The 23,354-nt window shown below is 38.0% G+C and overlaps 1 protein-coding gene across 2 annotated transcripts in view; it reads right to left on the bottom strand.

Annotated features, from left to right (window-relative positions):
- Positions 1-23,354, bottom strand: part of KIFAP3 (kinesin associated protein 3) — a 69,536-nt gene that overhangs the window by 31,824 nt on the left and 14,358 nt on the right. The window contains exons 10-16 of one of the 2 annotated variants that reach the window (XM_057427356.1): positions 22,963-23,125; positions 8,599-8,699; positions 4,117-4,225; positions 2,659-2,771; positions 1,509-1,674; positions 1,199-1,327; positions 640-738 (exon numbers count right to left, since the gene is read on the bottom strand). In XM_057427356.1, coding sequence (XP_057283339.1) covers positions 640-738; positions 1,199-1,327; positions 1,509-1,674; positions 2,659-2,771; positions 4,117-4,225; positions 8,599-8,699; positions 22,963-23,125 — 880 coding nt within the window. The remainder of the gene's footprint in view (positions 1-639; positions 739-1,198; positions 1,328-1,508; positions 1,675-2,658; positions 2,772-4,116; positions 4,226-8,598; positions 8,700-22,962; positions 23,126-23,354) is intronic. The other variant, XM_057427355.1, reaches the window with a different exon arrangement.

Here is a 23,354-nt window from a genome sequence, read left to right as displayed (position 1 = left end):
ACCAAAAATTAAACAGATTCACAACATAATGAAACTCAAGAACAGATTCAGTCATCAACAGAAAGGTGCAAAAAGAAGAGACAGAGGAAAGTCAGGAACAGGAATCAAAGTCTCCATAGTGGGAAGAAGAGGGAAGACTTACATCAAACAAAATTCAAAGAACAATCAGGTGGACAAAAAAATACAAGGCAAGCATTATTTCTGTTGTCTAGATTGATACAAGAAAGAATGCTATTATTTTAATGCACATAACTTCAGACTACACACCATATATGTTTAATGGTGCAGTGCAAGAGGTTGGTTTGTTTATGCTCTATGTAGGTTCTTCTATGAACTATGATTTGTAAAACAAATTAAAGCAGTAATTCAGTTTTCATAAGAACTAATGGGTCACCTGGTCCAGTGATCCTCCTCCTACTTCCTTTCCTGTTTCAAAGCAAACTAACTTTTAATCTTTCTTATTAATCTTGCAGTCCCTCTAACATGCCTAGGCTGCCTGGCTTTTTCCTTCAGCTGAAATAAACCATTTACAAGAGAGCTCTGAGATCAGGAGGTTTATGCAAGATAAATACAGGTCAAACAGCAAGTGATGGCAAATTAATTGCTGCAATTCTAGATATTTAATCTTTAAAAAGATACGTGTTTCCTTGATAATGACATCTCTGGTGGCTTGGTGAAAGACCATCTGATAAAATACATAGATGATCTGACAGACAAACTCATCATCTTCCTGCTGAGCTGCAAGGGAAAAAAACAAAACAAAAAGCACAGTTTCAGATCTTACAACTAGAGGCTTGTGAGGCTTAGAGAACACCCAGCTCTTACATGTCAGCTAGACAATTCAGTGGTATGCAAGAGATTTCATCTCCCAACAACACAAAATGAACATTTTCTTTCCTGCTCCAGTCAAGCAGAAAGACATCACATCACACGGGTCAGCAGCCTTCCCCCAGTCACTTTTTATTTTGTTGAAATCACAGTACAGTAGGAGTAATGGAGGCATAGGAAAAAGTCAAATCTATCAGACTGCTACTAGTCCCTATCTCTCTATCAGTAACCAAGTAATTGCTCTGTCTTTCATATATAAAACACCTACTCCTGCCTTGCAAGAGAAAATGAATGTCCATTCAGTTACATCATGGCTACATCAACTAACTTCTCTGAAAAACAAAACCAAAGTCAAACATGGCAAACATACCATTTAGAAGCTCAATTAGTGCAGGGATGATTCCAGATTTAGCCAGCAAAGCAGCACAGGAGTCATCCATAGAAACTGTTCCAATCATTATCACGACTTCTAAAACAAGGTCATCTTCTGCAGAACCTGCTATGTCAGAATGCAGAAAGTATTATCTCTCAGAAATCCTTAATCTTGTGGCAGTTGTATATTTCTCTCTAGATATGATTCTGTTCTTCTATGTTAAGTTTCCCCAAACTTAAGTGCAACAGCACTTCAAGAATTCTTCGAAAGACTCTACTTTGAAAGAGCAACAGAACTTTGTACAGACCTGGTTTTAGTTTATCCTTGAGGTATGGAACCAGTTTGTACTCTTTCAGCACAAGTTCCCAGTCAAGATCTGGTAAGGTCAAATTTGCAAGTGTCCCCAGACATTCAATCACAAATTCCTCCTCTTCATCATTTGATATCTGAGCTGCTAAATCACCAACATAATCCTAGAGAAAATATAACAACAAACATAACTAGAGAATAATCTGGGGTTCTGAAGAACTCACAACTTGGTCAAATCAAAACTAGTTCTCAAAAGACTTTTCTCCTTAAATGAAGGCTAATAAGGCACTTTCAATTTCAGTTGAAGAATAATCCAAGAAAACATTTCAGCATACTTGTGCTCCATCCTTTCACTTTTAAAAAATGTAGATCATTTGTTCAGATGTTCCAAAAGTAGCTATTACACACATGGCTTGAGAAAGCAGTTAGAAAATAAGGGAAAGACAACAGTGAACACCATACCGCATTAGTGACAGTAAGAGCCCTCTTCCTATAGATTTTAAGAAATAACTACGAGATATTCTGGAGACATGAACAGGGGAATCACAGATTCTACTTCCTAATTCTATACTGCTTTAAGACAATTTGAAATTCAATCCACATTTTAACAGTGCATATAAAATTTCCACAATTAAGATGTTATGTTTCCCTTCCCTCCCTTTTGAAAGGGCAGCTTTACATGCTTAACTGAATAGCAAGTATTCAAATTTTAAAATATCCACTTATATAAAACACTGGATATGGGGGGGGGGGGGGGGAAGAAACAAACCCCACACTTTATTTTGCCCTCTAGCAATAACAGAAGAAATTGTTAACTGTTAATTATTATGCCATGCACCCCAGCAGTTGGGGTTTGGGGAGGGGGGGGGAGGGGGTGCTGTTTTCTTTTGTTGTTGGCATTTGCTTCATTTTGTGTGTTTATTTTGGAACAGGGACTTACTGGATACAGCTTCAGATTTCTTTTCCCTGTAGTGAGGATTCAAACCCTGTCTTACCAAATGAGGTAGTCTTATAAAACAAAACAACCTGAGGTAGCCAAGAAAACTTAATCTGGACACCATGTAAAGACAAAGCACAGCAGCTGTCCACAGCCAGTCTTTTCTAGTAGGAAGAATCAGAGATCATATTAGGTAACAGATAGTACTTACAATGAACAGGCTTTTAGTTGGTCCATCATGTTGTGAAATATTCCTGATCATCTTCATTAACAATGGATCCTTAAATTTCAAAGCCCGCTTCATTAGTGTTTTCAAACCATTTCCTGAAATGAAGCAAACACTTGGGAAATCCACCACATAAAATTAAAAATAAGGAAAGCAGTGGCTGACCAAAAACCAACACACACAAAACCAGCTTGAACTTTTAAAAGGGAAAAGTGAAGAATCTGGACAGGAACTATTTCTTCTTTCAAGTTTAAGTTGAAAAAGAAGTCTTTCTCTGTATAAATTCTGTAACAGCTACAATGACCGTATGTACTGGTGGGACACTCAAGAACTCGGGTAACTAGCTAAATGCTTCAAGTGTTTTTAGTTATTTATTCAGATGAAGAAAGGTTCTATATGAAAACTGTTATCCTACCATTGAGTGCAGTTAGTGGAGATGCAGCACCACTGTTGGTACTAACTCAGAGACAGCTCTCTCCACTCTACAGAATAAATACAGTTATGGTTCTAAAAGATTATTTATGAGTTGCATAGATCATCGTGGGAACAAAACACACATACTTTAAGTACTTGATTGCACTGAGCAAGTCCCACTGTTAAGTTTCCAAAAGATCACTCCGGAATTATGTTATTATGTTTCCAAAAGATCACTTTATTATCTAGTAAGCGCTACTAGCTTGAATTTCATTTGTGCCTTTACAATAAAATTGTAACTCCCTGTTACACTTTCTACAGAGCTACACACAGAATTCTGAAGCGGAATGGCTGGCCAAATTGACTGCAACTGACCCTTTTAAAGTCTAGTAATTTACTGCAGTAGTTCATAGTGAAAATTTTGAGTAAAAGGGAAAATTAGAGCTACTAAATAATAATGTTCCACCTAAACTGCTAGTGTTAACACTAGTATGAAAATAAACTTTAAAAGCAACCCAGAGAGCTACTGAACAAAGTACAGAGCCCACCTATACCATGTAATATAATACTAGAACCCAAAACATACTCAAGAAAAAAAGTTAATGGAAAGATGCAACTAAATTACATCACTGTACTATTTATTTGGTACTGGCAGGTGAAGTACTGATTAGCTGCAGATGAATTTTAGGCAGATGGAATTTAAGTAAAATCTTGATCTTTCTATACAGTTTTGGATGTAATAGCCAAAGCTACTGCATAGTAATACTCCCACAGTAATGTCATCAATGTGCTTTATAAAACTACATATGACAGATATGAACAGATCTGGCTACTCAGTGGCACTCATGCCACCAAGATGAATTCTGGAGAGGAATCATTACCCAAATGGGTGCTTATTTTTTTTTTTGAGGATACATATACACATTTGTAAGTAACTCAAATATACATAATTTATATATTTAAGTATACATATAAAAATACATATCTGAAGTGTCACCTCCAAGAAAACAGTAAAATCTCAGCAATTACCTTCACAGATAAGTTGTACATTTCTTTTGTTAGCAGCAAGGTTAATACAGAAGGAAATAAGTTCCAGGTCAACTCGCTCATCAGGACATGCAAAAAGCATCTTCATTAACTGCCAAGAAAGACAAGCACACTTAAGTCATTAATCTTTCCAAAGCATTAAGAGAGCAATGTTATGATAACTACAGTAGCTTTTTAAATTTTTTTTTCAAAAATTAATATTCAACATTTCTATAGAAACAGTAAAATTACAAAGGTCAAGTGCACAAGATGTATAGTTCCATTATTTGGGAATAACAATGCTTATAAAGTGCAAAAAATGGCAGTCACTCATCACCTTAAATTAATATGGGTTAGTTACATTTTATTGCTACCACTAAATTTTTTTATTTTTACTGTTTTTATAAAGTTGTGAATGGACAAATTTGTTTTGGAAAAAAGTTTAGGTAGACTTAATATGGGGAAAAAAACCCCACGACTTAGTTTCACAGAAAGTCAGATTACTACCTGGTTATTTAGTAAGATTATGACTATAAACACATACTTAATTGCAGAATAATTCTATTACTATTTTGCTTTGAGATTACTTCATTGATACGTAAATAGCTGTATCTGCAGAAATGTACTTTATCTTTGCAGCTGCCATTGCTAGAGTTGAACACTGCTATATACCAAAGACTTCTCCAGTGAAGTCCTATTCTTTTGGTAACGGGACAGAACAACCTGGGTTAATGTAAGTAGACAATCACCTATAATCCTGTTCCAACTGTTTAGTAAGTGTCAGTGAATTACCACGTAATTCCTTAGGCAAATAACCTACGGATTGCCATCATTTTATACATCTGGCACCTGTATTGCTCATTATATCACAGGCTATCTGGTCTCATTTTGTTCAATATGAACACTTTTGAATGGCATATTGAATATATGAACATGAGTCAAATACATAAGTTTCTTTTTCTGTTTCCAACCATGGCAGATAAGCTGCAAAGCTTCCTCACTGAGAGGCTACAGGACATAACTCTATTTGCTCCTAAAACCTGCTCAGCTCATAAGACATGTCAAGATTACAATGCAAAGCAGCATGATGACAAGGCTGGGATTACTAGGAGTAGAAACAACTGAGTCTAAAGATAAGCTGAATACAGGGTACAAAAATATAGCCCTGTTTGCGTCAAGAAGTGGTGAAGGTGAGAAGAAAGCAACGACTAATCATATAGTTACGTGCTTGCCGCCTGGTGGAAAGACTGTTTGTAATACATTAAAAACTGGAGAAAGTGGGTGAGAAACCCATTTGGGGGGCAGGGGCAAGAACAATGGTATTGCAGAAATTTCACTCCAAAGTAGTCATTCCAAATAGACACCCCCATCCCTTCCCCCCAAAAAAGTTACAAGATAGTTCTTTATCTCTTTTTCTGGAACTTTCAGATTTAAAAGCTATTATTGATTTCCTCCTCCCTTTCTTAAAAAGGTAGACTCAGAACTCCCTAGGTTACTTCAAGAATTTATAAAATCTCTAGTTTATTAAATCCGTAAGCCTGACAGTCACATAAGAGTGAATTAACCAGAGAAAAAAGCTGCCACTTAACAAGTGGAACACGAGTATTCAAAAATCGCCCCCTGCAACTCTTCTGTTACAAACCCCTTAAAAACAGATTTTTAAAACCCTTCAAATAATTTGAAGGGAAACATTCTCATTACTTACACAATACAAAATCTGTGGAAATTAGATGTTTAACAAGATGGGATTACACTGCTAATTACTGAACTACTTCTCTATAAAAAGAAAAAATATATCCAGTTTCAATTAAAGCTGTTCAAATTTTAAAATAATAGTTTTGTACAAGCTCCATGTTTCCCATTATGTCTTCATTTAATTTGATTGCTTCTTGTGCCACTTCAAAAGGAAGAGTAATTGCTGCCAAATAGGAAATATTAAAATTAAATTTGTTCTGCTTTTACTATGTCCATTGTCATCTTTTACTGATTTAACAGGAAGGCAGTAAAAAGACTGCAGCATGTGCAATGAAGAGGCAGTAGTGTTCAATCAGACAAGTCCCATATTGAGTATCAGATACCACAGACCAGGACTGAAATCACTGTGTCTAGACTCTCTGGCACCTGCCTTCACTTATTTACCAGTGACCAGAGGCCAACCCCCACAGCTTTCTGTTCACATACACCTCTGTCCAACCCCCTCCCCAAGCCCAGCTCAAACATCTTTGAATGATTATGCCAGAACTGCATGCCTCAGGAATCTCTCCTGACCGGCTACTCCCTAACTCTGCTGTTTGAAGTGATGCTCTGGTTTCTGAACTTCAGCAGATAATGGCGGACAGGAGCAAAGGGTGCTGTCAAGAGAGGACGTTTACCAGCATTAAGCTGAAAAGAAGCTTATAGATCAAAGAGGGGCCAAACAGGACAACCGTGGTGGAAAACATGTGGGCAGCTGCAGAGAACCTTGCACACTGCTCTGCGGTAAAATATTAAATATCACCATGACATCACTGCCTAACCATGCCCTTTGATTGGCCAGGTTATTACCAATAAAGGCTTTTATAAGCATCTGGATGGCATTTGCACCTATTTAAACAAAACACGCATTGCTGGGGTCTAAACAAGAATGAACTGTTAATACTCACTTTTAACTGTTACTAGAATAGCACCCACTAACTCCTGCAATCAAGGATGTTTACCTGGGACAGCACGCGCAAGCCCTTGTCAAGCGCCTCGCCTGTTCAAAATGACAACAGGGGACTGATTTTCTAATCACTTCCTGCAAAAGCTAAACATTCATTATTGAGTATTTGCCAGTTTCCTCAAAAAGAAACAAACCCGCAGAAGGGCACATTCTACTACTGAAAAGACAGTTTGGTTTTCCAAGATAGAATCAGACAGCAGGGAGTCCTTTCAAAGGATGCTTGCTTCTCCTGGGTGCCTTATCCACCTCCCCATGTTTTCTGCTGTCTTCCTTAATAATTGTCCTCAATTGGAATATTCATTTATAAAATTTAAGCTCTAGCTGTCCAGCTTGTCCTTTCTGAACAGCCAGGAGATGTGATCTGTGAATAATTACATTGACCAGTAAAGCATTAATAGCCATATGAATTCTGTACTTTTAGCCAAAACGCAATGAAGGCAACAAATTTATTTGCTGCTTGTTTCACTAGTCTTTGGATACAGCCCTGTAAGCATCCATTTGACCAGTTGCTGCCCATCAGAACAATGATGTTAAAGCTCAGAGTATGAAGCTGCTGAAGTTACCACATCTCTTCACATTTGGCACTGGGAATCTAAAAGCCATGCCAAGATTCCCTGAAATCATGTCATAAGTGAGACCTGAAACAGAGTGCATGAGTTCTGGTTTGGCTGATAATGGCTGAGAACAAAGCAAGTCCTTATATCATGCAAACAGCTTTATATATAGCTGCTTCTTGTGGCACAAAAGGCAGTCAGCAGGACGTTTACAAGATCATTTCGTAACACATACTAGTTATTTCCACTAGTTCTCCCTCTCTATTGTCCAAAATCCTCCTGTATTTGGAAAAGCATCACCATTTTTTCATGAAATAATGACCAGAAACATTCTGAAAGCTTTCCATGGTAACTTCCATCTCCGGATGCATTTGATGTTGAAAACACATTTGGCAGGAAAGAAGATATTGTGGTGCAATTCTGAAAAAGCTACCGAGAGCTGTCACACTTACGTAATGCAGCTTTTCAATTCCGAGCTCATCAGGACTGAAAAATTACCAGTAAGAAAGGATTTGGTACTAAAACCACTAACCAACCAAACTCCAACAAACAACAAAACACAAAACACACAACACACACACACACAAAATCCCAAACTCCATGATATTTTGTCTGTGCTTGGACCAAAGACTATGACTGGAGGCAGTGTTATGCAACAAACTGTAGCCTGAATAATTGGTGAAGAGCCTCTTCCTTACTCTTCAAGTCTCTCTCCCCTGTTGTACATACCTGTAGTTGGGAAAGGAACTGTGATGTAGCAACATATCACTGCTTGGTTGGTTTCCAGTTCGTATCCTGTAATACTGGAGACACTGAAATTTTGATACCCAATGGGAGCAGGCAAGAATGCCTTCTAAAACTGTAAATGAAATACTTTCCACAAGATCCTCTAAGGACCTGCTGTGAACAAGCTTTAATCTCTTTCAAGCATTCCCAATCTCTTGCAAAAATTCCCCAGGTCAACTGTATTTTTATGAATTCATTGATGCAGCTCAAGCTTTAGTAGTACTGAAAAAGAACATGTCACTTATCCTTTTTCTGGGGACCATTAAAACACAGCAAGAACAGTCAGACTGCTCGATGAATTGGTGGCTCGCTATCAACTTGAAAGTATCGTGGTTGTTCCTATTGTTACCTGTGGGTGTCAGTGCGAGTTCTGCTATGAGTGAGGAGAAGACGTGTACAGGCAAAGACGCAACTTACCAGCTCGACGTACATAAAAGCACATACCTGTGGAATACAATCTGTGTATGCAAACATTGATTTAAAGCGATCATCCATGCTTATGTGATACAGAATACACATTGCTATTTGTTTGTAGCTTTCATTTGCTAGAAGGAAAAAGAAAATTCCATATTAATAGAAGCCTGGTATTTTAGGTGTCATAAATACATAAAATGGGAAAACAGCATAAAAACCCCAGCTAATACAGGCAAAACCTGCATCAGAAATGCAACATGATTGAGAGGATCTTGCCTGGCCTATCCAAATGAACTGTATTTGTGCTAAGAAGGAACAAGGGCAATACTAACTACTCCCCCTCTTCCCCAGCACCTCAAAACACTTCCTTAACCCCCCTTTGAAAAGGAATATATTTTGTGACAGAAACACTGAATAATGGCAGGTCATCCAGAGAAAGCCTTCATCATTTTTTAACCAGAAAATTAAATAACAAATGTAATGACAATTTAGCTGTGGATGTTCCTTTTGAAACAACAAGCTTGTCTCAAAGTGAAATGATAAAGAATGTACCAATGCCAAAGAGAAAAATAAGAACTACCACTATGAAGTGTCGTAGAAGGAATCCAGTGCCTTTCAAGTAAGTCACATACTGATTATTTTATTATCCTAAATAATACTACCCTGTGAGCGCCTTTTGTATTTCTTATATTTCAAAGATAACCTTAGTATATTTTCAGATTAGTTCTTACCAAGAGAAAAAGGTTCTCAAGAAAAACTAGAGAAGCTTACGTGAGTAGGCTGTGAAGTATTAAACTGAAAGGTTCTATAAAACCATCTTAGACAAACGTACAAATGTTTAAGAATAACACAGATGAATTTGATCCTGACTCACTGCTGAAATCTGCACTGAGCATTTTCTTGAGCTCTCCTCTAGCCCTACATTAGCAGGATACTGGCTATATATGAGATAAATATTCATCTGCACATTTCTATTAGTCCGACCAGGATGTAATAAGGTCACCAACTCAGAGTTTACAGTTCTGATCAGAAATATCCTACCTCCCGCTTCTATTTAGGCTAAGTTAGCACTTACCTGTTTAACACTTTAGCAAAGCGTCAAGACCTCAAACAGCAACCAGGACTGGTAAATTTTATTTATGCCTACATCACTGGGAGCTGAAATTTCCTTTAATCAGCAAGGATATGATGCCTTTATACTGAAAATGCACATTTGTGCCTTTTTTCAAAATTGAATTATCAAAAAAGACCCATGAAGCCCTTCTAGCAGTTGCCATACAATGAAGTATTATTTCCCCATGCTACAGCTTTCCTCATGAAGCTACAAAGCAGACCTTTCAGATCCTTCTGGATTCTTACCCATTTGAAAAAAATAAATGTGACTTGTACTACAACCTTCCACACACTTAACAGCTGGAGAAAGGATAATCCCCAAATCCGATAGCTATTCTGGCTATTAGTAAAATAAAAACACAGACAGTACTGTAGTTGCTAAAGCATATACACTGTGTTTTAAGCAAAAAAATGAAGCATTATTATCTTTTGTGATTCTGACTGGTCATCTTACCTACCTGTTCACTTACAGTGACATTCTAAATCAAATAATTACATGAAAAAAACACTTCCCATACATGCATCTAAAAGGATTCTACTAAGCAAATACAAAAATTTAAACAGTAAGTTATGCCTTCAAATTTCATGGTGCTAGGGGAAAAAAGAAGCCATTTAGACTGCTCTTAACACTTCTTCCCATGCATCTATTTAAGACCCAAATTTAAGACCCAAATTACAATTATGCTTTGCTGAAGAATGCAGAAAAGTCTATGTAAAGTGAAAGGTAAGCCAATACAAAAGGGAGGAAAGTTGGCGCCCCAGAACAGCAACAGGTAAAACAAGCTGAGTGAGGTTGGACCAGATCTTCAGCAGGTATGAACTAGCAGGCAGTTGACAAGAATGATGCTACTTTATATCCATTTAACCTTTTTCCTTCATCTTTGTTTTTTTGTCTCCTTACTTCTGCAAGCTTCATTTGTGCTAAGATAAAGCATCAGCTAAGATACAGTCTTACATTTGGTAGCAAAAGCAGTTTCCTGGTATTTAGCAATACTGGTAGCTTATTTTCAAGAAAATAGTCTACTACAGCAGCAAAGGCCACCTGTTTTTTGGGAAGTAACTCTTTGCATAATTTTCTCTCCCCTTTTTTCAAAGGTCCAGCCTATCACAATAACCCTTCTGATGTCTGAACAAGACCTTAGGTTTCAGTGCTGAATGACAACACTGCCTCTGTTTCCAAGCTACCAAAAATAATCAAAAAGACCTAGAAACTCAACCTAAAATATAAGGAATATCTAGAATTCAAGTTTATTTTACCTGAATAAACTCTGAAAGACCTTGGTTTTACTGACTGGCACAGAAATTCTCCCAAAGTGTATGCCATCTGGCAGATTTCATGACACACAAAAAGCAAAGACAACTACAATTTAAAAGAGTTGAATTCAAGTTCCTCCTTGCTGTGCAGTTAACTGATCCATTTTCCCTGAATTCCCCTGTCCTACTGTCAACACAGGGACTAGAAAATGGGTTAGAGCATTTAAGTCACAGGCACATACTGCACTGGCACAGCAAGGAAATATTCTTCACTTGTAAGTAAATAGAAAAAACCCCACCTGAATTCTACTAACTTGAAGATGAAAATAAATTACAGAACTGAAGTTAAAAAAAAAAAAAACAAAAAAACAGTATGCAACTAAATCAGCTTTTAAGTATTTAATGGTGTATGCATTTAAAGTTTCATTTCATTCTCATTTCCCAGAAAGGAATGAATTTCAGGCTGATGTCTGGAAGTTCCACTGTTCCACTTACCCTGTGGAAGCATTTTGGTGGAGTAAAACCAGAACCTCCAGACTTTTTTTCAGTTCTCACACAGAACAGTGGCAACTCAAGATTCAAAGAACCAGCACTTCAGGAAAATCAAGAAAAGGTGGTTGTTTTTAAGCACAGCAGTTGTTAATCTCATGTGCAATTAAGAAGGATACAGCCTATGGAGAAGCTGATGGGAATCTATGCATAACTAGTTTGCCAAAGATTAGAAGGACAACAGATTCAACAGCTACAGCCTTTTAAACAGTAAGCATCATCTTTCAGGCTGAAGGGTAAAAAGTGACAGAGTGTTTGAAAAATCCACCAAGCCGACTGCCATCCAAATGAAATAGGTATTTCACTCCCATGTAACTGGCAGCTACTGACAGTAAGTAATTACTGTCAGTAATTACTTGACATATTACTTAAATATGCCAGTACTAAGCTTACCTTTCTTTTTTTTATTATTAGTATTTTATACTCATCTGAATGCTAATGAATAAACTAAGTCATCATTGTTTACAGACTTGGCTGAAAAACTTTCAAACCCTGGCCAGTACCTGGCTGGAGAACAGTCTTCAAAAGCGTGGAAGAGATACCTTTTCTGCTACTTCTGACCATTACTGAAGGCCACACATGAAAAAGCAGGCACTGGAAGGAAGACCTCCTTATGACTTGGTACAGTAGGCATCAATTATTTTCCTAACTAGAAAAGCAAGAGAAAGAAAACAGATCTCTGCCAAACATGTCCATAAAAATCACCCAAGTTTTGGTGGGGTGCCAGAAAGTTGTGGCCTACAAATGCTGGTAGTTTTGAGCATCAAGCATTTTATGACTGAAGGTGGAAAAGCCAAATGGCCTAAAGCAGTAAGGGCACCCCTGGAAAATAATGGCCTACTCATTATGGATTCTTCTGGTATTTATGGCAATAAAACATGAATCATAATGAACTCATTGGATATTAAATGTGGGGGTCACAAGTACTTTGATAGGATTTCCACAAGAATTTACCATTAATTAACCAAATAATTATTTGAAAGTGTTACTGAATTATCCTTAGTTCTTACACAGCCATTCCAGAGAAATTGGTCATTCCCAGCTGAGTGCAGTTAATGCTTTAACAAACCAGTCATTAACTGTAGTTACTGATTTTGTGGGAATTATTCTGTTATAAAATACACTCAACAGTTTACAGAAACAATACTTAGATTTTTATTTTTTTTGCAGCTGTAGTTCAGCTGGAGCAGCTGGGATGGAAAAATATCAGGTCCCTTGGGCTGTTTTCACAACTAGTTTTCTGCAAATTAGAGAGGGAAATAAATACATGATGGGCTCTGAGTTCAAAATGGCTTCAGATTTTTAGCCTTTGAACATTAATAAGAAGCCATATGCCAGTTTTGTGGACCTACACCTGAATTCCATGTCTAGATCTTACTAAGGTTAAAGATCTAATTGGTATACTAGCAGCAGAAGCTAAAGGAAAAAAAACAAAAAACACAAAACACTTTCTCTATATTTCTTTATCACAAGCTCAGGTCGTACATTTTGGTTGAGTTTGTGAGCTTAAAAGGAAAAAATTCTGCATGAGCTCCATGATAACAAAAGAGAAATCCTAAAGCTGTAAAACTGAAATGCTGATCTGAGTTGCAGCAGCAGCATTCATCTTTCAAATGCTAAAGTAAAAACGAGAATATAAGTTACGGACTAAATTATTCAAATGTAACACTATCAGTAATTCAAGTAGTCATCATTTCTAATGGAATCATCAATGTCTCCACATTAAATATGAAATATACCCTATCCAACTCATGTGCAAAACATTAACTACACTAAATCAAAACCAGAACACAAACAAAGGTAAATATCTATTAAATGGCAGAGTGAATCTTCATTTCTGTTTCAAACTCTGACACTCTCAATTCAAACCTGCTGTGGAATTAGGCATGTAAGAAATCTGTATGGATAAGAATGTCACAAACTGAGTATAAGATCTATATACTGTCTCTTACTGCTGTCAGGAAACACTGAAATCAAGACTTCATTCTCATGTATCATAATTAGCAGTGATTATGCTGGAAAAAGGGATAGAAAGGTATCTCTGCTTACCTGTACCCTGTATTATTACTTGCAACCAGCTTGGAAATAGTCTAAGTTACTCCATGTGTGGTTAGACACATACTGGTTTGATTTACACATGTAAATATAAATCATACTGGATATATCAGTTCATTTTATCAAGAGAATCAGAAAGAATTTTCAAATCTGCTCACACTCAAGGAGACTAGACATCGTAAATAATACATTATGATATTAACTACATACTAACAACCCCTCTTGTGCCATCTTTATGTTAACTGAAACTGGCTTCATACTATAAGCCTAACTTAAACCCCTGGTTTTGCCATTGTTGGGTAGTTGTTTTGTGTTCGGGTGGGTTTTTTTTAATTTGTTTGTGGCTTTTGTTTTAGTTTTTTTGGGTGTGTGGGTGTTTTGGGGTTTTTTTTTTCTTCCCTCAAGGAACTAAGTACATGCCACATCTGAAAAATGGATATAATTTTTCTTTTTTTTTCTAGGAAACAAAGAAGGAATTATAATAATCCTAAAACAAAGGGCATAGAAATGACTAGTTTAGACTGAGTTAATGTTACTGCTATAGAATCATAGAATAGTTAGGGCTGGAAAGTACCTTAAGATCATCCAGTTCCAACCCCCGTGCCATGGGCAGGGAAACCTCCCACTAAACCATGTCACCCAAGGCTCTGTCCAACCTGGCCTTGAACACCACCAGGGATGGAGCATTCACATAGACAAAAATGAAGTTGCGTATCTGGAGCCTCAGGCTCAATTCCTTTGCCTAGAACTCTATGCAAGAAAGCCTGGAAAAATATACAGTAAAAACGTCTGCAGCATTGTTACTTGTAAAAGACAACAAAGCATAGCCACTCGTTAGACAACATACTGTATAATTTAGGCAAGTTCTTTTCAGAAGCTTGACCTTCCTAGAGAATTAAAAAAAAAAACCAAATAAATCATTTTTGTTATTTAGAATGTCCTACAATCAACCATATTTGACCTCATGTGAATTCACACATGAGAAATGAGAAGCTGATTGGTTGTAATATCCTGCATATTGCACAAACCAGAGATAAATCAATTATAAATCCAGATTAAAGAGAAAACAGGAGGCAACAGGATTATCACTCAAGGAAGAAGATAAAGCTGCTTCTCTCTCCTTCACAAAAGAAATATGCTAGAGTAAGGCATAGAGTAAGGAAGAAGGGAAGAGACAAAAAGAATTAGCTACCATTATTACAACAAACTGGAAATTAGAAGAGGCAGTTCTTAGTTTGAATCAAACTAAGAAAACACCCACTTCCAAAGTGGGTGGAAATAATTCCATACAAAGCTGTTCCTTCAGAGGTCTCCACCAAGCTACACAGATTAAATGCTATACAATTAGATGGAAATTTATAGGACATGCACAATTTTTGCCACGTCTGCACTATATTTCATTAAATTACATTAACTCTTCCAATTACAAGTACTAGAAAATATTCAGACTTCTCTGCTCTAAAAACACTCTCCCAGTCTTGTTTGGATTTCAGTGGGAATAGAAATAGGTAGAGGCTTTCCATGCTCCTGGCTCTATGGGTGCACAGCTCCACAAGAGAGCAGCCACCATTCTAAATGCATGATGCTACCTTTCCCTTGGCAAAAGGGATGATTCACCACATTGAAATGGAAAGTGGTTTTACCCATGTTTTGAAGTAGCTGAAGTACAAAGTTGAGGGTCAAATCTATTAAGCCCAAAAAAGCAGAGTTAAATATTGGTTCAGTTTACGAATCTTCAAGAGAAAAAGAATTAAGCTCTTACCCAAGAGATACTGTTTTTGCACAAGCACCAGCATACTCTTAACTAGCAAAGTCTTGGAAGAAAGGTAAACAGTTCAACTGTATTCTTATTGTGAAAAGATTAGAGTTTTGTCATTTAAAATGTCATTCATTGAGGATCTACAAGTTTCTCACAGATCTGACAGCTTTTACAAAAACCATAAAAAGACATTGAGGCCCCAGATTCACGTAGAAGTTTCGCTTTATGCAATGAAATTACTCAAACATGTAAATTAACCCATCCTGCAAAGCATCTGTATGTCAGAAACCAAAGGAATAAAAATTGATTGTACAGATTTACCAGCACTACACTCACTGTAGTGCACTAAATTTTTATGTTAGCGTATCTGTCCCCTCATCAGTTCAAAGGGTCTGAAGACACCAACTGACAAAAGATCTCTCACCTTAGCAACTGCAGACTTGGAGAATCTGCAGATGGTGTCCTGCACTGGAGAATATCACCTAAGAAAGTTTTCAGTAAACAGCAGAAGCTGTGATTGAATATGTTTCCATATTTCCAAAACGGAAAGCTGGTTGTAACCTTTCCCCTTACATGTGAAGCTGTAAAAGCCTCAAGATCTATGGGACTACCCCACCTGCAAAATTGTTCCATATGATCCTTTAAGACAATCTCTCTGCCTGCAAGCTTCACAAGGGCTCTGGAAAAGGTGCTCCTCCCTCTTCTACCTTAGCCTTCATACAGGCTTTATGAAGATTTTACAACAGATTACGAAGACTAGCAGAAGTGCCCCAACTCATTCCTTATGGAGGTTTTCCAAGAAATAAAGAGCTGGTTGTTTCTGTTTTGTCATGCTTTAGGCATCCAAGTTATGCCCAGGAAAGCTCTGAGTTCATGTGGAAAACCAGATTTACTTTTTACTGTTAAAGTATTAATTTGTTCTTGCAAACAAAGGAATTAAATTAATTACACACATATTTGTAAACTCCAGTAGAAATAGTGGCTCTGTGGGATTCTGCCCATTCAGCAGTTTAGTGAATTTCCAACAACTTAGCTCCCTCATCTTTAGATTGCTGTCATCTCTCCACTTCTGTCCTTGTTGCTGCCATAAGCTTTTCTATTTTCAATCAACACTCAAGAAGTTCCTTGTGTTACACCAAAGCTACCCTTTTCATCAAAGAAGTTAGTAACATAGCTAAATACACATGTGCACTTGTGAGCAGCACACCACGGTAATGAACTTTCATTCACCTGAACAATCAAAGGCTGAATGTTCAGATTAGCAAGGATCCACCAGTAATAACTACAAAATGGAAAAACTGTTTCCAACTCTGGAAAGTGTTAAAGGAGTCAGAAAATTCTTAGAAACTAGACTTCAAAAACTTAAAAGCCGGTATAAAAAGATGATGTTATGAATTCCAACTATCCTTTCCTGATAATTCACTACAATGTACCAGTAGCACAAAGCTGGGACATGGCAAAGGCTTTTATCTTAAAGTTAGTTGGGATTCTATTTCTGCTTCAAACACAACATTATCAATACTGACATATCTCCGCTTTAGAGTTCTATATTTCCCAACATCAGAAGTAAATTTTTCTTTAGTTTGCTGTCTAATTCATAGTTAAAGTATCTAAGTAAGTGCTGGGTTCTAAGACGCACTGGGCACACAGCACTCTCCTTATATCAGACATGCTAGGTTTATTTGCACTTCTACTAAGGATTTAAAAGTTAAATGTTAAAAGATGGTAGATGGTTTTATTTTTCTTTTGGTGGATATTTGTTTGTTTGCTGTTGTGTGTTTGTTTCATGAGGGGTTTTGTTTTGGTTTTGTGGGATTTTTGGTTGCTATTTTTGTTGTTGCTGCTGGTTCGGGGTTTTTTAATGCCTTGGCCATACTCACCACAAATGATAAAAAAGCCTACCATTAAAATAAATCCTTTAATAATTACTGCTTTCCAACAGACTGGTCCCTGTAGTTGAACTGTTACTTAATGTGCTTCAGCCAGCCTCTACCATAAAGGAATGGAGACACCCCAGGCAATATTCACACAACAAGTATTGGAACCAGCTGCTGCAGAGCCACCTTAGGAAAAAAGGTTTCTCAATTTAATTGGGAAAACAGGAGGAAGCATAAATTTTACTGCCATTAATAACTTCAAGCAATCCTGATATGACTTTACCTCACCCTGATGGCTGGACATGTGCTTTTTGTTAGGGTCTTTGCCACATCTGACCCCTATTGTTTGCTCACTTGATCAGGTAAGAAAATGTATGTTTCTTTATAGGATAAACGAGGCCTATTAAAGTCAGAAAAAACACTGCAGCAGCCTATAAGAAGCTCAATTTTTCAACAGATGTGTGAAGGTCCGTAATAAGTTCATTACAAAAAGGCCAAGTGAACTCATAAAGAGAACACATCCACTTTAAGCCTTCTTAAAAGAAACTTTCATAAAAGGAATAGAACATTAAAAACCCACAGCCCTCCATTAATTAGAGAGCAAAGTACTACCTCAGTTTTAAACAGCAGCCAACAGCCTGCTTGGCTGCATACCGTATCGAGACTTGATTGTTAAGAAACTCAACATACAACTGTTTGGCAATGCTTTGATTGCTCATTAAACCTAACTTGTAAAGGATGGAAAAATATCAGTGGAATTCCAGCAGTTCCCAGAAAAGATTTTAGATAAGAAAACTCCCAAAAATTCTATCAATGAACCTAGTGAAGGCAGACTCCTCAGGAGGGCTAAATCATACTGCCAAAACCAGTTGCACAGCACTTAGACTTCTCCATCAGATTAGACAGTTACTGCTTCTCAGTGTATTGACACTAAATCTTGAAACATTGAGAAATTAAGAATATCAGGCCAGGATGTTCCCATTAATAAGGCATTAAGGCTTGATACACACCATGACTGGCAAAACTATACTATTGCTGTTTGGGACTGATCACACTGTATTTCAGAATACTGTATAAAAAGTGTTCATCTTCTTGGCTGAATACAAATCCACCAAACCAATTTTCTTTCAGTCAGTACTGGAAAATATAGCCCAAGATGCTCATCATCACCTAAAATCATAGAATCTTTTTGAGATTGAATACCCTGGCACTGTGTAACACTTTCATAGCCATATGCACAACCTTTCTACACTCCATGTCCCATTTGGACCCAATTTGCAACTGGTGTTGTTTTGTGACCTGCCCACCTTTCAGTTCACCAATACCTGTTTTCAATCAGTCCTCAATTTTTAAAATTAGATAGTAATTTTGAGCAACCAAAAAGATACATTTTAATGTCATTTCCAAACACGATGGATTCTCATTCTTTGCATGGCTTTCACTGGGAAGAGAATGAAAAGAAAATTGACATTACAATATGCATTCAGCACACCTAAGAACGCTCCAGCAGCTCAAAAGGATGAACCCACATACCACAATGTTTGCTCCCTGTATGAAGCAAGACCTACTCCTACCCTTTCAGCAGCAACCCAGTCCCCACTACACAGCTTTTGCACTATTCTTTATCATTTAGATCCTTTAAGAATAACTCATTCATGGGTAGACACAGAAACCCCAGTCCTGCCTGCCACACTTGCATACTGCCAGGAGTGCCTTCTGAACAGGATGCCACCAAGAATAGCTTGCAGCCTGCCATTACACACACAGTAGTACTCAGCTGGTTCTGCTGTATAAACTGCCTGCTGTTCTCACGGAGAATGGAGAACTATTTGTCTCACTTCACAAAGGCTACGAAAACACAAAACAGCATCCTTATTAGAAGAAGGTGAATCACAAGTTGAGGGTGTATTTAAGAGAGCTGTACTAAAAATCTTGTATTTGGTTTGGCCAGTTAACTGAAAAACAAAGTGGATTTGGTCCAAACAAGAAGAGAGGGGGGATTTATTCTTCTTTGTGGACAATGCTTTCTTCTGTTTGCTGCCAGGGCATTTACTTCAGAAACCAATCACACATCCAGGGCAAGAATTATAAAAAGGGTAATATTTCCGTTCCATCCAACAGTGCAAGAGCATGCTCAGGGATAAAGGAAGGATGTGAATCTGCTTTCTTGAAGTTCAGCTTTACGTTTCCCCCTTTCAGTGAGAATACTTTCCAGAAATGAATACACTAACCACCAAACTCTACTGTATTTGCAGCAAATCACTTCTCTACTCCACTTTAATTATGCCAGCCAAAGCAATATGGGAGCACTATAAGAATGAAGCAAACCTCCACAGAATAGTCTACAGCTCACTGCTTCGGTCGCTCCTTCTGTGGTGATAATTAGAGGGCACTGAATCTGTGTTTTCCACATTTCAGACAAACTTCTAGCTTAAGCCACTTGCTAAATTCACGTGAATTCTCATCTTAATTCACTGAACCCATACTTCACATATACTGGCACATAAAGCATTCATACAGAGAATGTAAAAAAGGAAGATAACTATAATTTCTAGGTTTTAAAGCAAGCCATCAGTACAAAAAAAAAAGGTTCTCCCCAAGACCCTGGTGAACCAAACATTACAAGGTTTTCTTAAAACATGGAAGCCACACAAACCAACAAAATCTCCTTTTACACCTCTTTGAGGAGCTTGTGTACGAAAAATCTTCAGTATAGTAGGCTGTATCTCATAGGCCTCCACAGCTCTGCTCCAGCTTCTGATCTCAAGTCTAAAGGCAAATTTCCCTCAACTGCACCCAATTCTTTGAGATTCATAGCGTAACAAAGCTCAGCTGTAACTGATCAACTTGGGTGCCTGGAGGGAACAAGAGGAGTCTTGTCATATACAATACTTCAGACTTGTGAAGAGAAGCTGTGAAAACTAGCAAGTAGTGTTGACTGGCAAAGCTACATGGGGAAGCAGACATTGGCACTATTAAAAAGAAAAGGCCAATTAAAACGAAAACCAAGACTAAGCAGAATTTCTCATGTCCATGCTTTCAACAGGAGCCTCAACACTCTGTAGAGGGAAAGAATGAAAATGGTCCTCAAATATATTCATGCCATATTTTGTCCATTCCTAATAGCTCAGTTGAAGCCAGTCCACGCCCTCTGCTTCCAGTCTCCACCTACAGTTAGAGTCTTCCTGCTCCCAAGTCACAAAGTGTCCCTTGGGAACATGGCACATCTCCCAGAACTGCAGAATGCAGCCATCTCAGTGCTCAGCCCTAAACCACTGCCTGACAAATCCTGTCCTTTAATTCTTTGCAATCTCAACTCTTCCCTTAAACACCTACTACACTTAATTTATACTCATCTCAAACCCAATACTAAAGACTCAAAGGCACAGCATGCACAAATGTTAAATTTCAGTAGACCGAGTCAACAAACTCGACCTCTTGGCATTAGGAGCTGTATGGTAACTTGTCAACAGCTGTTGAGGTGTCTTAGCACTTTTAAGGTAACCCGCAAATTTAGGCTGAAGGGTATTGACTTGAATAATGTGTGTTTAATTCCCAAGTAACCTGTGTAAAAGGCGCATCTGACACCTGATTATTTTATTAAGGTTGCAAGCTTCCCTGACACAGGATACACAAAGTGATGTACTTGAGAATTGAATCACCATATCAAGTATCACAAAGTTGTCTTAAGAAACAAGTAATAGACAATAATTCTGCCTACATTTTCTAACTAAAACAATGGCAAAATAAGTGAGTATCAAGGAATTCTAGAGGGAGGAGCTAGGGCAAACAGCACATGGCCCTGTGCAAAAACAGACAAACATATCCAAGTCAAGGAAAAGAGCCACCACCCACTGGACCAAACAGACAGTGAAGCTTCTGGAAGTCCTAGAACTTTCTGTATGTTACCCAACAGACTCTTCGGAAACAGACTGCAGTTTTAACAGCCAGTTCTTTTGATCTAAACAACCTTCTGCACAGGCCTACTTAGAAGCTTGAGAGAACGGCATTTGAAAAGAAATTCTCCTCTTCACATTCTCATCAGACATTAGAAACCAGATACTTAACTGATGAGTTTACTCTAATGTTAAACAGGGAATTACGGGGAGCAGGGAATTCTCAGTGATTTGTGTTGTGCCACTGCTTGGGGTGACAAGAACCCAGAAGCCCCAAGTTTAGACCACAGTGGTAGCTTCTGTACAAACAAAAGAGATAAGTTCCTGCTCCAAAAAGTTTACAACTCGAGCTGCGCCAGCCTACCTAGCCAGATCTTCTCTCAAATGAGAGAAAATTTATTTCCTGACCAGCTTCCACTTCTCAGTGTACTTCCAAATATCATTGTCTTGAAGAAAAAAGTATAAAGAAGAGGGATTCCAAGTGCCATTTTTCTTCTCCCTCCTAGCTCAGCCCAAAGGAGGATATCAAGCACAAAGATAGTTATGGGACAGAAAGCATAAAAAGATCGGAGGCATTTCAGGATATATCAGGTAGCTGTTAGTTTAATCACCAACAAGATCAAGGCCTCCAAAGCAGTGTAAATTTTCATGGCATTATTTTTCATACTAAACAGCAATACACTCATGTTGAGGGTGAATGTAAACTTGAGAAGGCAACCAATTCTAAGAGACTATAGTCAAAGCTAGGGGGGAAAGCACACAGATTCACTATTCCATTCCAGTTGTTCCAGTCATACCCAGATACACCATCAGCACTGGATTTAGTACATCCCAAACCCAACATAACTCAGAAAGACTTAACAAAAATCTTCCATCAGTGTCTCATACATTCAGGGCTCCATAATACAAGATCCTCAACTTCCACCTAACAATAAGCACCCAGCTCATGGCCAAATCCTGCTAAACATTTAGTGTATCTACCAGAGCAGCCTCTAGATAGTGTCAGCCAAAGCACAAAGAGCAGTAAAACCTTCCTCCTGAGAACTCCAGTGTACAAGAAGGATCAAATTTGACAACCCCCTGCTTTTTCCACACTCCTTATTGGTTTTCCCCTACAGACAACAAAAAGTTTCACTTGTATCCGAAGTCCTCACATGATGTTAACAGTTACAGACTGTCAAGTTGAATAATAAAAAAAAATGAGAGTATTAAGGAAGGAAGCTCTTTGGCAAAGAGAAAAGTGATGTAGCAACTTTCAGGCGCACTGTATCATGATGTGAACTGCTTCACCAGCCCTTCTGAAATGTCTACATTGCAACAGAAGAACACATACTGTCGTGGTTTAAGCCCAGCCAAAAATCAGAACCACACAGTCTCTCTCTCACGCCCCCCCTCTCCCCTGGCTCCTGAAGGGATGGGGAGAAGAATCAAAAGAACATAACTCCCACAGGTTGAGATAAGAACACTCCAGTACTAAGGTATAACACAAACCAATACTGCTACCACCAATAATAATAATGATAAGGGAAATAACAAGGGAAGAGAATACAACAGCTCACCACCCGCCGACTTATACCCCACCCAACTGAGCAGTGAACTAGCCCTGCTGGGTAACTGCCCCCAGTTTATATGCTGGGCATGACGTGCTGTGGTATGGAATATCTCTTTAGTCAGTTTGGGTCAGGTGCCCTGTCTCTGCTTCCTCCCAGCTTCCCCTCCTTCCTGGCATAGCATGAGACTCAGTCCTTGGTCAGAGTAAACATGACTTTGCAACAACTAAAAACATCAGTGTTATCAGCACTGTTCCCAGGCCAAAAGTCAAAACCACAGCACTGCACCACCTACTAAGAAGGAGAAAAATGACTGCTAATACTGAACTCAGGACACATACCTAGAAGTGCAGTTAGTTTGGGAAGTAGACCAACTTGCACCATTTTATTTCTCAGGCTTGTGTCAAAGGAGAGATTTAGCAAGAGTCGAAGAGTGACATTCAGCAGGTCATCATGTTCACAGGGTACCATTTTCACAAGTTTTTCAACAATATCCATTTCAACCTGTGTATCAAGAAAAAGAAAAAAACATAATCCATCCAAACTTAGATTTGTCTTCAGTGTAAAAGACCTCTCAGTGTCTTACATATTTACATACACACATATGCAAATGCATATCAAATTTGTACCCATAATACCCATAATGTCAATGCTTTTTCATCTGAAGTAGCTTTGCTTATGTCTTTGTGGTTGAAGTCTTCTAGATTGGGCTATTGGGTAATGTTGATTTAAA

The sequence above is a fragment of the Pezoporus wallicus genome, unplaced genomic scaffold, assembly GCF_028554395.1.
Source record: "Pezoporus wallicus isolate ANWC-B61680 ecotype Strahan unplaced genomic scaffold, APGP_CSIRO_Pwel_v1 scaffold_7107, whole genome shotgun sequence".
Classification (NCBI taxonomy): Eukaryota; Metazoa; Chordata; class Aves; order Psittaciformes; family Psittacidae; genus Pezoporus; species Pezoporus wallicus.
This window is presented reverse-complemented; position numbering and strand designations above follow the sequence as displayed.